Source organism: Pieris rapae, chromosome 4 (assembly GCF_905147795.1).
Source record: "Pieris rapae chromosome 4, ilPieRapa1.1, whole genome shotgun sequence".
In the NCBI taxonomy this organism is placed as follows: Eukaryota; Metazoa; Arthropoda; class Insecta; order Lepidoptera; family Pieridae; genus Pieris; species Pieris rapae.
The window spans coordinates 6,472,165-6,487,126 of record NC_059512.1 but is presented as its reverse complement, the minus strand read 5'-3'; the positions used below and the strand labels follow the sequence as shown (position 1 = coordinate 6,487,126).

Below are 14,962 nucleotides of genomic sequence, written 5' to 3'. Positions count from 1 at the left end.
ATTTCATTATTCTTAATTGTAAGTAATCCAATGTGCATTAATATTTGACCTGGTTATTTAAGTTCAGGAAATTTATTAATATTCATCATGATATTCGAATGAAACTTGGCCACCTCTTAAGGGATTTTCATTGGTAGTTGACAGACTATTATAAACATAATTGTCATAATAATTATTGTAATCCTTAAAGTGAATGGTCCTTTATCAAGGAGTCCAAGGTGAACTCGAACAATCTTATCAATAACAAAAGTTATCTAGTTTCAGATTAATTTGTAAGGGAATAGAGTCTAAATTGATCAGTAGGCTCAGAACCTAGTACAACTTGTGGCGCTACCCTTGTAAAGTAATTTCTTTCCGAGTATGATGCCAAGCCAACGCCTTATTGCATAGTACCTGACGTCACAAAGAATCTGGATATCGCCTACAATTCAAGTATATAAGCTGTGCATTACAGGGAACATGCACAGTTTCACTCACAACCGATAACAACACAGACCACAATGTTTAAGCTGGTGGTGTTGTCCGTAACCCTTGCCCTGACGTCGGCCACTGGGCTGGCTCCTCTTGGCCTCGGATGGGGTGCCCCTTGGGGAGCTCCACTGGGTGCGCACTTAGGTGCGGCTCCCTTAGCTGCGATAGCTGCCCCAGGTTTGGTTGGACCAGCAGCGATTGCCGCGCCCCTTGGCCTCGGCCACGGTGCTTACAACTACAGAGGGCCCCTCTCCCTGGCACCTGGTCAGCCTGCTAACATCTTGGCTGCCGACGGAAGACCTTTGGATACACTCAGTGTTAACTTGGACCGTGCCGCTCACTACACCGCGAGGGCGCTCAATGGCGGACATCTTCTGAAGAAGAGATCCATTCTTGCCCCAGCTGTGGCTTGGTCTCACGCTGCCCGTGTTGACTGGCCGGCTGCTCGTATTGTTGGCCCGGCTGTCGCTCCTCTTGGTTTAGCCGCACCCATTGCTCCAGTTGCCCCTTGGGGTTTGGGAGCCGTCGCACGTTGGGGACACGGTTGGTGAACTAAATTGGAACAACAACATTAGACTATCAAAATTAATTAAATCGTAATATATAATACATTGATAAAATAAAGAGAGTTACCTAAATTTTAAACAGTTTTTTTCTTTTCTAATTTTATGTTTGCGTAAAAGTAATTAAGTATAAACAATCAAACTGTTCAAACAAAAATCTTCGGTTAAGCTATGGTTCCGGTAGTTGTTTATTAAATGGATCTTAACGCCGCATAAAAAAAAATTCGCTAATTCACCTGCCACCTGTAAAAATTCAATATGACAGAAATACTATCAGCTTTTGGTTTTTTGTAAATATTTCGTCTAGTTTAATTCCAATTTCTTAAAGAACGTATGAATTATCTACACTTCCTTTAAACATATTACCAGCTCCAAAATGCGTTAAGACAATTCTTATTATTATTATCAATTAATTAATTAAATGTTCAAATAAATGTCAATACATTACCATGTGTAATGACTACGATCGGCTATACATATAATAAATTCAATTTTAAGATTGAATTGTGTCTTTAAATTCTGGCGATATTTTAATGCACACAATGAAATGAATACAAATATGAAAAATTTAAATAGTTATATATATTTTTATTTAAAAAGGGAATTATGGCTTATTGGGTAAAGAAAAGTATTCGCAGCAGATAGCGGTCGCATCAGACTTCAAAAACATTAAATGAAATCCGAAAAGTCCAAAAATATCTTAAGCAATATCAAAATTCTACTGGACCTCGCAAAATTTACTAAGCACTAAGGATGTCTCCCGTCCCTCTTGAATTTTGACATTACGAGTTATACGTCGGCCTTCTCCATGAGAGAATTGTGAATTTGTGGCTGTCACGGTGAAGACCCCTTTAATAGACGCACCCGCAAAATGCACCCACCGAAAGGAAACGATGGCGAATTGCTCGTTTCGTTCGATAGACGCGCGTATTCAAAATTTTTTTTAAAGTCCAGATATTTTTTTTAACTAAAAATATCATCTAGTCTTTTCAGTGGGGCCTAAGCAGCGCTTAAGTAGATCCGCCTTACCTCCTCTACAATTATGGTTATGTTGATGTACAGCGGACTCATAAATTAAGAGTAAAATCGATCAATTATAGGAATTTGAAGGCTTAGTAAACATTAAAATTCCAATAACATCCATAAACAATAATATCTAGAATAAGCATTACGAAGAAGCCCAAATTTTAACACTCGCCGCATTTTATGTCTTTGTTGCATAAGTTTATATATTTTCTTCTTAAAATAACATCTGCATAATTTTTTCTGTGATTTACAATTGATCAAAAAAAAACGAAAGGACTCACGAGCATGAAGTTGTTACATGGGTCACTCAGCAAAAAACGTAAAAAAATAACAATATAGCTTATAAACTGAATTAAAATGCAAAAAATATGTCTTACATATCAATCAATTCAAATAAACGTTATAAGGTTTTTGCGATAAAGGTACATATTTACATAATTAATAAGTAAATTTTTTTGTAAACTGTATATTTCATTTTCTTATTTAGAGATTAGAGTTGAAACCAATTTGAGTATGATATAAACTGTCAGAGTGAAATAACCAACTTTTTTGTTTGATGACACGGCCAAATATTGTACGTATTTAATCAAAGATTATTTTTTTTCATTTATTGATTAGAAAAAACGGTTATCCGTACATCCAACCTGTGATCAATTTCTGGTATGTATCGAATCCGTGCAATCATGAGACGCTAACTATAAAAGAACTACATAAGTTGATGAATAATTTTATTATTTAACTAATTAATTACAATTGCTTGGCTATGTCATAATATGGTCAAACAAAATATCGCAAAGTCTTCCAACGATGTGGAACCTGCCTGAAACTATCAGTTCTACTATCGGGCCAGAGCATTTATACATACATACAATTGTAATATAAAAAACTCTCAAAATGTCAGCAGTACACATATTCATACAATAAAATAACTGTTCATAATTGGTTATTTAAACAACTTTATTGCATTTTATAATTTCGTCGATGATTCAAAAGTAATGGGCGTATGGAGAAGCGTATGTGATCGGGCTTATCCGGGCAAAAGCGGGAGCGGTGTAGGCGTAGCTATGAGCGATCAGTGGAGAGCGGGCGACGGCCACAGGAGCTACTGCAGCGACAGGGGTGATGAAGGCAGCAGAACGCTTCTTCAAGATGTGGGCTCCTTCTACGGCCTTAGCGGTGTAGTGGGCAGCACGGTCCAAGTTTACATCCAAGGTGTCCAAGGGCCTTCCATCAGCACCCAAGATGTTGGCGGGCTGACCGGGGGCGAGGGAAAGTGGGCCACGGTAGTTGGAGGGAGCTATAAGTGGAGCGGCGTAGGCGAGAGGAGCGTAGGGAGCAATAAGAGGGGTAGCGAAGACTGATCGTTTCTTCAGGAGATGGATACCACTGTCGAGGGCCTTGGCAGTAAGGTGTGCTGACCGATCCAAGTTAACTTCAAGAGTGTCCAAAGGCCTGCCATCAGCGGCCAAGATGTTGGCGGGCTGGCCGGGGGCGAGGGATAGTGGCCCCCGGTAGTTGTAGGGCTGGTAGTAGGGTGCGGCGTAGGCCAAGGGTGCGTATGGTGATAAGTAACCCCCAAACAAACCCGTGGCGGAGGCCGCCGCCAATACGCAAGACAACACCACCAGCTTCATCATTTTGATAGGTTGGTCTGTGTTGATTCCTGTGCTCACACTGATGCCAGCTGAAAGGTAATATGGTCTTTTATACTTTATTTCGTCGTTTTAATTCGACGGGCGTCGCCGGAAAATATTGATGACCGTGAGTCGACTACTTTTGATAACAAATATTTATTTATAAAGTTCACTTACTTGGTAGGCCCATTTTTCTTTAAAAGTTGACCAGTCTAGATCATTAAGGTCTAAATTTATTTCATTGCAATGTTGATTATTTTTACATACAGTAAAACAGTTACTACAATCTGATCAAATCAAGTCTTTCCTATTCCTTAAATCGGCAAATATTATATTCATATTTCAATTGTTATGTATTTATATATAATAATAACTAAAACATTCAGGTAATGTAAATTTACGATATAAACAAAATATTTGTTGCCATATATTAGTGAAGTAATTAAATAGCGATAAACAATGTTTCGAGGTACTATAATAATGAACTCTCTGTCATAGTTGTAACTAAACTTTGTATTGCTTTGTTTTATTCGTTGAAAAAAATAGATATTATTAATTTATTGAAGTTAAATCTACTTAAATATAACGACATACACAAGAATATTACTAAATATTAGGGAACCAGTGTCTGCTATTTCAGATGTTCCAAATAAACTTTGATCAGTAATAATCAAAATTGGCGAAAGGATTTATATTAGTCAGATTCTATAAAAAATAATATTTTAATTTTATTTAAGTAGAAATAATAATTTACTTCGTTTTTTAAAGATAAATAAGTTTACGTATACTTGGAATGAAAAAGATTTAATTGCAATAAAAAAAAACAACGGATATGTCATTAAAAAGTTTCCATATACATACGTACTTATTTATTTATTTTAGTCTTTGGTTTTGTGCTCTGTCTACGAATCTACAGTTATTTTCCAAGGTTTCTGGGTTTTGTGTGAGTTTAGGTGTCCTATTTCTAATGTCTCTTCGCTGTCTATCATAGGCTTAGTTAATCCTTCGTTTTTTAATGAATAAGGGTGTAACAGTCCAGTTTAGTCAGCAATATGTGCAAAACAAAAATATAATTTATTATTTATGTTAACATTGCGGAATGTATTAAAAAAAACAACGATTATTGACGCTTTAAAATGTATTATTTTTATTGTTCTGGTTTGGATGGTCTGGTTTGGATGGTCTGGTTTGGATTGGTGAAATGTACTGTAAAAATAATATATTTGTTATTTTAACAGTACCCATTCGTATATTTATTAGTTTGTTGAAACTTTGTTAATTTAAAGAACAGCGCAGCTTCTCTGTTATGGGTATCTGACTTATCCCTAGGTCTCAATCAGAATTCTATTGTACTTAGCTAAACAAATAAAGAATTTTGAATGTTGATTTTTGTTTTTTTTAAACAATAATTGTTTCCAGTGAATAGGCATAGAAGGCAATAGCTTACCTTATACTGTTATAAAAAAAAAAAAAAAAGTCCTTAACTTATGCCAATATATGCATTGTTTAAATACTGTGGGTGAGGAGAAGTACAGGAGAGTGTACAGGCACAGGAACATAAATAGATTGTTAGTTACTTTAAATGTAATTTTTTTCGAGGTTAAATATTTATCTACATAAATTGAATAAAAACACAATTTGAAGAACATTACTCTAATTTTTCCATTACAACAGTCTTCGTATGTACTGCAACAGGAATGTTTGCCAGGCATGTGATATTTGCTATTTTGCAATAATACTTAAGTGGTACACATCCCTGTTGTGTCGGGTACGATGCCTTGAACTGGAGCTATGGCTCCAAAAAAAATAGAAATTATAGCCAGGATGCACTACAGATGTGGAAATAAATAGATTTCTCTTTATTTATTTTACTAATTCTACTTAAAATAATGCATTATATAACATCAAAACACAACTCCAGGACTTCAAACAAAAACTTTGTCTTTCCTACTATCCGGTACTTACAATAGTCTATGATAATTTCTTATATTTGTTCCACACAGAAGCAAATACAGTTTAAGATTTGTAAATAAAGTAATTAAGTAAATATAATTAAAAATTTACCATAAAACAGATTGTTTAGCAATTGAGATAACTAAGTATATTTTTCTTTACAATTTTGATTCTGGGTTAGATTTCTGGTATGTAGGCTGGTACTTGAAAATTTAAATACAACGTAGAAATTATCTGCCCCTTTATAGTTCAGTCATTTCGTCCGAAAAAAAAGGCAAATAAAAGAAAATGAATTTACCGAACCTACAATTTCCTTCTTAGATTTTTTTATGTTGGACAAAAATTACGATCTCCAGCGCGCCGCAAAGTCGGTGAACCCACACTTTTAAGCGTTTTCCAAGATGGCGGCGAAAGCTCCTAGGAAAGCTTGGTCGACAATCTCAAGTTAAGCTTTTCTAGGTATCCCCTACAACATATTAAAAAATTAGAAGCGCAAATTCATTTTCTTTTTTGAATGTACGTAATGACTGGACTATTAGGAGTTCCAGTTAATTGTGTCTGTTGTAGAGTTTACATCTTTTGATAACAACATGAATTTGTATCTATTTTTTTTCCAAAGGTACTGGCAGCGTTCCCCCTTTGAATAGATAGACTAAAATATATGTGCTTTATAAGAGATAAAGGTAAACAATATTATACAAAATATCTCTCAAGAGAAAACGTTTAAACAAAAAGTGAGTTTAATGTACGTAATTATTTTAGTTATGTAACAAATAAGCCTTCGTTCACCGCTTCTTTAAAATTCCAAAAAGATAATTATTATTTAAGACACGGCCCACAGTCTCTTATGACGTTTAAATGTCAGTTAAGTGTACTTTAAAATGAAGGAGTGTCCTTAATATATCAATTGTCATATTCAATATACTATCAAAATTTTATATCTATTTGAGTTATTTATGATTATAATATTATGTTATAGATGTTAATAATTATGCATAAATAGCGGTGTTAAATAAATTTATCATTAAATTGGTATCATATAAAACACAAAAATATTGTTTTTACTTTATATTTCAGTTTGTATGTACATCAGTTTACATTATTTATGCCGTGTTGTTTTTTTTTACAGATACTGAGCGTATGGAGAAGCGTATGTGATCGGGCTTATCCGGGCAAAAGCGGGAGCGGTGTAGGCGTAGCTATGAGCGATCAGTGGAGAGCGGGCGACGGCCACAGGAGCTACTGCAGCGACAGGGGTGATGAAGGCAGCAGAACGCTTCTTCAAGATGTGGGCTCCTTCTACGGCCTTAGCGGTGTAGTGGGCAGCACGGTCCAAGTTTACATCCAAGGTGTCCAAGGGCCTTCCATCAGCACCCAAGATGTTGGCGGGCTGACCGGGGGCGAGGGAAAGTGGGCCACGGTAGTTGGAGGGAGCTATAAGTGGAGCGGCGTAGGCGAGAGGAGCGTAGGGAGCAATAAGAGGGGTAGCGAAGACTGATCGTTTCTTCAGGAGATGGATACCACTGTCGAGGGCCTTGGCAGTAAGGTGTGCTGACCGATCCAAGTTAACTTCAAGAGTGTCCAAAGGCCTGCCATCAGCGGCCAAGATGTTGGCGGGCTGGCCGGGGGCGAGGGATAGTGGCCCCCGGTAGTTGTAGGGCTGGTAGTAGGGTGCGGCGTAGGCCAAGGGTGCGTATGGTGATATGTAACCCCCAAACAAACCCGTGGCGGAGGCCGCCGCCAATACGCAAGACAACACCACCAGCTTCATCATTTTGATAGGTTGGTCTGTGTTGATTCCTGTGCTCACACTGATGCTGTCGGAACGCAGCAAACGTCTTATATACTTGCATCATAATTTAACTTGTTGGGCGTCGCCGGAAAACATCGCTGACCATGAGAAGGACTACTTTTATTTTGTGATAAAAGTATGTTTAATATGTATCAGGGCGTTTTTTGTTACTCGTATTTTTTGCACTACCAATCTGAATTTTCAATTGTACGGTGCTTTTGTGTACGAAGATAAATCTGCTATAATATGTTGTGTGTCTATTACAAACACCAAATAAAACTCCTTCCTTCCTTCACCGGATTCCTTATATATATTTTATGAATTATCAGAAGCCTAAACAATTTTTATATGTATGTGTAGATGTTAGTAGATTAAGCGCGGCGAACTTGATAAACATTGGTATTTTGCGTTGTGGCGGAATGCCTTGTAGTGTTAGATCAAAATAAACATTCCATATAAAATTGAACGAGACGGTTGAAATTTAATTTAAGCACAACAAACGCAATACATTATCTTTTTAGTAACCGAAAAAGAAATATATAATAACAATACAACCAGTAAGTGGTATGCCTTTTTGCAATCAGTTACATTTTACCTTGATAAATACTTATATTATGTTTAGCGACGGCAAACGGCATAAGGGTATTAAATACTTCATAAATATCATCCTCATAAATACGGAAATTGAACAGTTTAAACTAATCTGTTTTAAAAACACTTATCTGCTTTTATTACAGCGTACACTAGTTGATATAAAGGCGAATGTCGAAACTGACTTTTTAGATTTTCATTCCTTAAATAAGATGTAATTATCTACATAAGTAGTTTTTGAAGATGCATTGTATGAAAATTATGTTTTAAATAACCAGCAGTAGAAGTCGAATAATTGAAAAACTAGGATGGATACATTTATATTGCAACAAGGGTAACACGTTTTAATAAATGAATTATTCAAGCCTCTTCGTTAATCTACGTCACTTGTCTTCAGCGACCTAAATATTGGCTAACAGCGCGTGTCTTGAGTTTTTACAATTACGTGCCAAACATATACTTTAATAAATTCTTATATTCTTAGCCAGAATATAAAAACTGGTATAGAGAAAACACATTAAATAGTTTTTACAGAACAATTGAGTTACGAGGACCAAACATTTAATAGCTGATTAGGATAAACAGTTAATGATTTGATATTTTCTATATAAGAGATGATATTGCGTTATGCTTGAACAAAAGTTCAAAATTAAGACAATTTGGACTTATGATGATTTTACGAACATAAATCTTCGGTAATTACGTAGTTAAATATACATAATTGTTGGAGATAATATATTAAACAATAAATACAATTATTATGTCTATTTCAAATGCGTTTATCTATATATATATCGCAAAATAAAATTTATAATTCTTAACTTTGGTAAATAAACTATTTTATTTATTCAAAAAAATTCAAAAACATGATTTTTGTAATATTAAAATGTATGTTTTAGTGGTTAAAATTGAAAATATATATGTAATTCAGTTTACTCTATTTGGTATATAATGTATTTATAATGATTTTTTATAAATTCCTACTTAATAAAATAAAAAAACCATCACTTGAGCGCATCTAATCACCCTTTTTTAACTTTATTGTCAGAAACTATTACGTTCTATTTTACCAACGACTACGAAATGCTATAGGAATAAATCTCCTAACAAAATAATGTGTATTGAATTAATTACTTTTTTATGACATTGTTTATACTTTATTAGTCTATTGACAAGAATGCAAGTAAATATATGGATATCGAACTCAAGGATATCCTGTAGATTAACTCAAGTAGTTACTACTTTTCGTCCGTAGATTAACTGCGTGGTGATTATGATCACGCCTTAAAAATTAAATATATATTTTCATTTTTACAATTTACATGCAAGTGCAATGCAAAGGTTTAAAATCAAATCCTAAAATTTATATTTTTAACATGAAACATACAAATTACCTGTGCCAGTTCCTTCATTATGTCAGTTAACTGTATTCTAGTAAATTCTATCGGTTAAATTGTATTGTTTTATATTATGTTTGCTTTACTTTTTTTTGTTATTCGGTGAATCCATATATAACCTCCTATAAAGAACATTAAAATACAATACATATATATACAAAGGTTGATAGGTACATAAGGTTTCAAAGTAACAAAAAGAAATTTTATAAGACAAATTTATTAACCTATTTAGTAATAATAATAATAATTAAAAATGGATAAATAGAAAACATAAATAATTTTTTAAAGCTTAGTCCCAGTGGCAGTGTACTTAAAAAGCTGACTATATTTCCTATGACGGCATGATGGTAAGGCTACTACACAATATTGTATGTAATTACTAAAAGGTAGGTATACTAAAGAAAACAGGAGCGAAATATAGGATTTAAGGAAAGAACAAGAATCGTTTCTAATTTTATTTTTAAATGAAACAGTAGATGAATGCATAAAACTGATAACTTTAGGTATAAAGTAAATAACTTATTTTGTAAAGTGGACCATTATTTGGTATGTTTTAAAAAATATTTATTAATAAACAATTAAGTTAGTAAGCAATAAGTTCAAACTTCGTCATCTTCAAATCTTTAGCTTGAAGTACGTGATATTTAATTATATTTTATTTATATACTATAAATATTAAAAATATGACCCATCAATAGAGTATATATATAGAAATAACAATATATTTGACTATGCTTTTTATACTATAACGAATTGTATGTGTTCAAATATTCTTGGCATGGCATTTTCTTTTGAATAATAGGTCAATTTTATAGTTGCAACACTTACAAGGAACATTACCTTTTTTTAATTATGGAAAGTATTTACGTAGACAAGGCCATAAACATTAGTTAATATATAAAAATTAGGTTAATGATTAATTGCGTTAAAATATTTAAGTTTCGACGTTATTAAAATGAAGTAGTCGTCGTTATTAAAATCGTTACACCATAGTATTTTTGCCACTCATTATATTATGTATTTAAATACTAGAATTTTTAGGTGTAATTTTTTATTGTATACGAATATACATGTTAATAATAATAACAGATTCCTAATATCGCTCTTCGTATCTATTACTTTAAGGGTCTGTTTCACAATATTCGGATAAGTTCCAAATAAGCTATTTATTACTTATTAGCTGACCTGGCAAACATCGTTTTGCCATGTACTTATATCATTTATGGTTATTGTGCCTCACTCGACATAGATAGGTATAGTGTGTCGCGGACTTTTTTGTAGATATTTATAAGATCTACAATTACTTAGAACATTTTATGGTTATTATTTTATTTTATGGTTTAATCTTTAATAGTTTGGGCAGGGTACGCAAAATAAGTAACTTTTTTGGTTGATTTTTTACATCTTGTGTCCGAAAAACCCTAATATCTTACGGAACCCTATTTTTGTTCAAAATAAAAATAGTCTATATTACTAGTGGATAATGTAGCTTTCGAATGGTGAAAGAGTAAAATCGGTCCAGTAGGTTATGAGCCTATTCATTACAAACAAACAAAGTTTCCCTCTTTATAATATTAGTGTAAATTGGTAGGATAAACAGTATTTTTGCGTTTCACGAATGTCAGATAGCGCTATTCGTCAAGAAACGCAAAGTATCTTATTTGAAACTTTTATATTTGGAATAATTTATGTGTTGCATAGCTATTTGGTAATTACATTACTGCAATTTGTAGGTATAAAATTTTTTTATATGACAGAATTGTCATTTCGCCAGGAATCGAACCATTTAGCTTTATAAAATGTAAAATGCAGGTTAAATTGTTATATGACTTGAAATAAGTTTATTGATTTCAAATAAGGATAACATAATATATCATTAGAATACAATCTAACACGTGACAATAAGAGTTACAGAAAGACCGAAACTAATACATTAATTTGCTACACTTTGATGACATTTAGTACAAGTCGGTGATGAACGGTCCCGTTCGTGCTTCAAGATGGCCTTGTTAAGTAAATATCAACTTCCCGGACGGCCTTCTTGCACCGGTTTACAATACAAGACCGCCCTTAGTTTTGAGATAGCTTTCTATAAATACGATAAGAAGCATTGTTTCGACATCAGTTCCTCAACCGAACAACACAGACCAAGATGTACAAATTGGTGGTGTTGTCTGCTCTCCTCGCTGCGGCGGTGGCTACCCCAGGAGCATTTATTGCTCCATACGCCCCGCTAACATACACCTCTACGGTGGTATCCCCAGCCACCACAACTATCACAAACCAGGCCAGCAGTGTCATCCACCCATCACCTCTTGTGTACTCTTCACCCTTGGCGTACTCCGCATACCCAGCTTACACGCACTTGATCAAGAAGCGGTCTGCACCTTTAGCTGTCAGCACCTACCTCGCACGGTCAGCCTACGTAGCTCCATGGACGACATACTCTGCACCCATCACGACCATTGCTGCATCGCCAATCACCACTGCCTACAGTACTCCGTTCTACAGGACTGCCCCAGTACTGACCACCACGCATTTCATTAAAAAACGGTCTGCACCTATTTTTCTGCCATCTACCTACATTGCACCAACTTACGCCCGTTTTCCCCTGGTATCCACCTACACCGCAGCCTCACCTATTATCTCCACACCTCTGATTTCCCACACTCCCATTGCATACTCTCACTTAATTAAGAAGCGTTCAGTTGCCATTCCTTTTATCGCCCCAACAGCTTACTCACACACTTCCAGAGTAGACTTCCGGTCAACTCCAGCAGTATCCACTTACACAACCTACTCCGCCCCTCTCACCTACTCCAGCCCAGTTATTACCCACTTATACTAAATTTAAAAATCCCAAGTAGATTGCTGAATCCCACTGCTGAATTCCGACTGAAAACATAAGTAATGACAAAATTTTCTTGCAACAATAATAGTATTAAAAAATGTACATAATACTTTTAGATGATGTTAATAAAACCAGAGCGAACTATAAGATATTTTTTTAATTATCCCTAAAAAATTCAGTATCATGAACATAAAATAACTTTTAATGTTCATTAAATGACAATAAGAATAGATAAAATAAAATAAGAACTGTCAAAAATACATAGCACAGAGTTTCAATACAAGAAACGATTTAAAAATATATATTTATAATAATAGTACTTAACCTTTATTTCCAAAATTTAATTATCATAGATTAGAAGTTTCATTGAGACTGAAAATTTTAACATTACGTAAAATATACTTCTGTGACCAATATGAACTACAGGCTTTTTTAATTCTTGTCTTTACCTCCTTTTGGATTGCTTAAATTATATTTAACATTAATCAAATGGGTTAAAACTTACACATTATTCTTATATTTGTACCAAATCTAAATTATCTTTTCCTTTTTAAATATTATTTTTCTCTTAGCTATAGGCATCGGATGTTCAAAAGCTGTCTATACGGGCAATTGCATTTGAGATTAATGTATTGACGACACAATACTATCTCTTTCTCGGTCAAAACTGGCAAATATTGGTGTATTAATTATTGTAGTTATTAAAGGATCTTTAATATCAATTCTCGATTGATGTGCCTCCGTGCTTGGTGCCGTGTATATGAATGGTGTTTGTATTACTCATCGGGGACAACGAATAGAAAAAAAACAAAAAAAAAACATCTTATGGATGTTACGTTACAACTCACGAGGTCTAGGTTTTATAGATAAGTAACGGTAGATGCGTAGGATTGCGCGATCGTGATTCAAGTTCTCGGTCGGAGATGACAGGTTGTTACATCACTAGGGGCATTAGCCTGATTAAGATGCATGCTTGTTTATGAATGATTTAACTATACGTTATGCCTTCATACGATGAATTAATTTAACTAGTATTAAATTAACATACTTTGTTGCACTTTAAGTCTATAATTATCATACGCCCGTAAGTTTTTACTATCTTAAAATATTTAGTATATACCAAAATAGCCAAATAAAAAACGTGAGTCACCTTAATTTTATCTAATAATACTAATCACCGTACAACCTGCAAAGAGTTAAATTCCGTCTTTTTGTCAAATGTTCAGAGAGTGTAACGATTCTATTATTATCCACTGAGCCCTGTCACCTCCAAATAGTACTATAAGAGGAATAGATTTGACAAGGCATGTTAGTATTACCTGAGTATTACAAGCGCTATCAAACGATCAATAATGTTCAGACTTCTGTGTCTTTGTGCGTTTATCGTCTTGTCGCATGGCTATGCAGTACCAGCCGTACATACAGTTGCAGTGCCGTATGTAAGTCACGAATATGGTGGACATGGTTATGCTGGGCATGGATATGGCATAGGCCATACTCTTGGGTATGGGATTGGACACGGATTACCTCATCATGGACACCATATTTGGAAGAGATCGCCTTACTATGTCCCCACGCATGGTAGCATTGCACCGCATATTGCTCCCGTTGCAGTGTCACATCAAGCAAGAGTAGATGTTCATTCATCCCCTGTGCTTGCGGTACCTGTTATTAAACAAATCATAGCCCCTTTTGTACCACTTCATAAACCAATTGGATATCATGGTGGTGTTTATGGACATCCTCATTTAGGGCATTACTAAGCAAAGACCTGCGCTGGCTGATCTGAAAAAAGTTTTGTAACACACAAAAACTGTTTGTTTAAAAATATAAATAAAGAAATATTTAATGTATTTACAGTCTTTCTATTTGAGTGTACAATGGGCAAATATATCGGAGACACCTGTGATATTCTCAAGCTTACTAAACACTTCTGAATTATCTTACGATAATTTTCAAATTTCAATATTTTGTTTGGTATGACTACTTGAAATAACTCAGTCATTTGAATAATTATTGTAATGTATTTAGAAATGATATATTTTTGGTAAGAAAAATACTTTTATTTCAATAAAATGATTTATATTTACAATATATACAAACATTTATTCAAAAGTTCGAATTAGGCAAAACAATTATTTTGACAATAAAAACTCAATAAGATCAATGATCATGGTTTTCGGGAATGCAGAAACTAAAACAATATATTTTCTTAATAGAGCGCTTTAGCTTGATAATGGGCAACGCGAGCAGCGACAACTTCAGGTGTGTCTAAGGGTACACCGTGTACGGGATCCAAAACGACAGCAGGGGAGCCAGGGGCCTGGGCTAAAGTTGTGTAGGCGGGGACAACTGGTGCGTAGCTTGCGCCGTAGACTGCTGAAACGGCGGGTGATCCATGAACGACGCTGCTGCTGTGTTGCGACACGGAACTAACAGCTGGGGACACCACAGAGCTGTAGGCTACAGGAGAAACGGCACTGTAGGCTACTGGCGCTATATTGTAGACTTCTGGGGCTACAGCGCTGTACGCAACTGGGGCCACATTGCTGTAGGCCACTGGGGCTACTAATGTGGGCTTAGCCGCCGCCGCAGCGAGCACGCAGAATAAAACCACTGATTTGTACATGATGTATGTTGCCTGACTAACGAAATTAGATCAAGTGATGATATGTTTGTGCCAA

The 14,962-nt window shown here is 34.9% G+C and overlaps 4 protein-coding genes across 4 annotated transcripts; 2 read left to right on the top strand and 2 right to left on the bottom strand.

The window, feature by feature from the left end:
* The first annotated feature begins 449 nt into the window (after positions 1-449).
* Positions 450-1,116, top strand: LOC111001802. Its single transcript, XM_022271828.2, has one exon. It carries the CDS (start codon positions 501-503, stop codon positions 1,020-1,022), a length of 522 nt encoding a protein of 173 aa, XP_022127520.2. The 5' UTR covers positions 450-500; the 3' UTR covers positions 1,023-1,116.
* Positions 1,117-2,996: 1,880 nt separating this feature from the next.
* Positions 2,997-7,469, bottom strand: LOC111001800. Its single transcript, XM_045628017.1, has 2 exons — positions 6,774-7,469; positions 2,997-3,784 (listed from the first exon to the last, which is right to left on the bottom strand). The coding sequence occupies exons 1-2, from the start codon at positions 7,419-7,421 to the stop codon at positions 3,047-3,049; spliced, it is 1,386 nt and encodes a 461-aa protein (XP_045483973.1). The 5' UTR covers positions 7,422-7,469; the 3' UTR covers positions 2,997-3,046.
* A 4,073-nt stretch (positions 7,470-11,542) lies between these two features.
* LOC111001799 (pupal cuticle protein G1A-like) lies at positions 11,543-12,425 on the top strand. Its single transcript, XM_022271824.2, has one exon. The coding sequence runs from the start codon at positions 11,580-11,582 to the stop codon at positions 12,273-12,275; it is 696 nt and encodes a 231-aa protein (XP_022127516.1). The 5' UTR covers positions 11,543-11,579; the 3' UTR covers positions 12,276-12,425.
* A 1,950-nt stretch (positions 12,426-14,375) lies between these two features.
* LOC111001803 (cuticle protein 2-like) lies at positions 14,376-14,962 on the bottom strand. Its single transcript, XM_022271829.2, has one exon. The coding sequence runs from the start codon at positions 14,905-14,907 to the stop codon at positions 14,491-14,493; it is 417 nt and encodes a 138-aa protein (XP_022127521.2). The 5' UTR covers positions 14,908-14,962; the 3' UTR covers positions 14,376-14,490.

What these genes read in the sequence shown, in the direction of transcription:
- LOC111001799 (XM_022271824.2), top strand. Translation starts at nt 11,580, where the DNA reads ATGTACAAATTGGTGGTGTTGTCTGCTCTCCTCGCTGCGGCGGTGGCT.
- LOC111001800 (XM_045628017.1), bottom strand. Translation starts at nt 7,421, where the DNA reads ATGATGAAGCTGGTGGTGTTGTCTTGCGTATTGGCGGCGGCCTCCGCC. An exon ending in CTCCATACGCTCAGTATCTG is followed by an intron (nt 3,785 to 6,773) that starts TAAAAAAAAACA and finishes CCGTCGAATTAA; the next exon opens with AACGACGAAATAAAGTATAA.
- LOC111001803 (XM_022271829.2), bottom strand. Translation starts at nt 14,907, where the DNA reads ATGTACAAATCAGTGGTTTTATTCTGCGTGCTCGCTGCGGCGGCGGCT.
- LOC111001802 (XM_022271828.2), top strand. Translation starts at nt 501, where the DNA reads ATGTTTAAGCTGGTGGTGTTGTCCGTAACCCTTGCCCTGACGTCGGCC.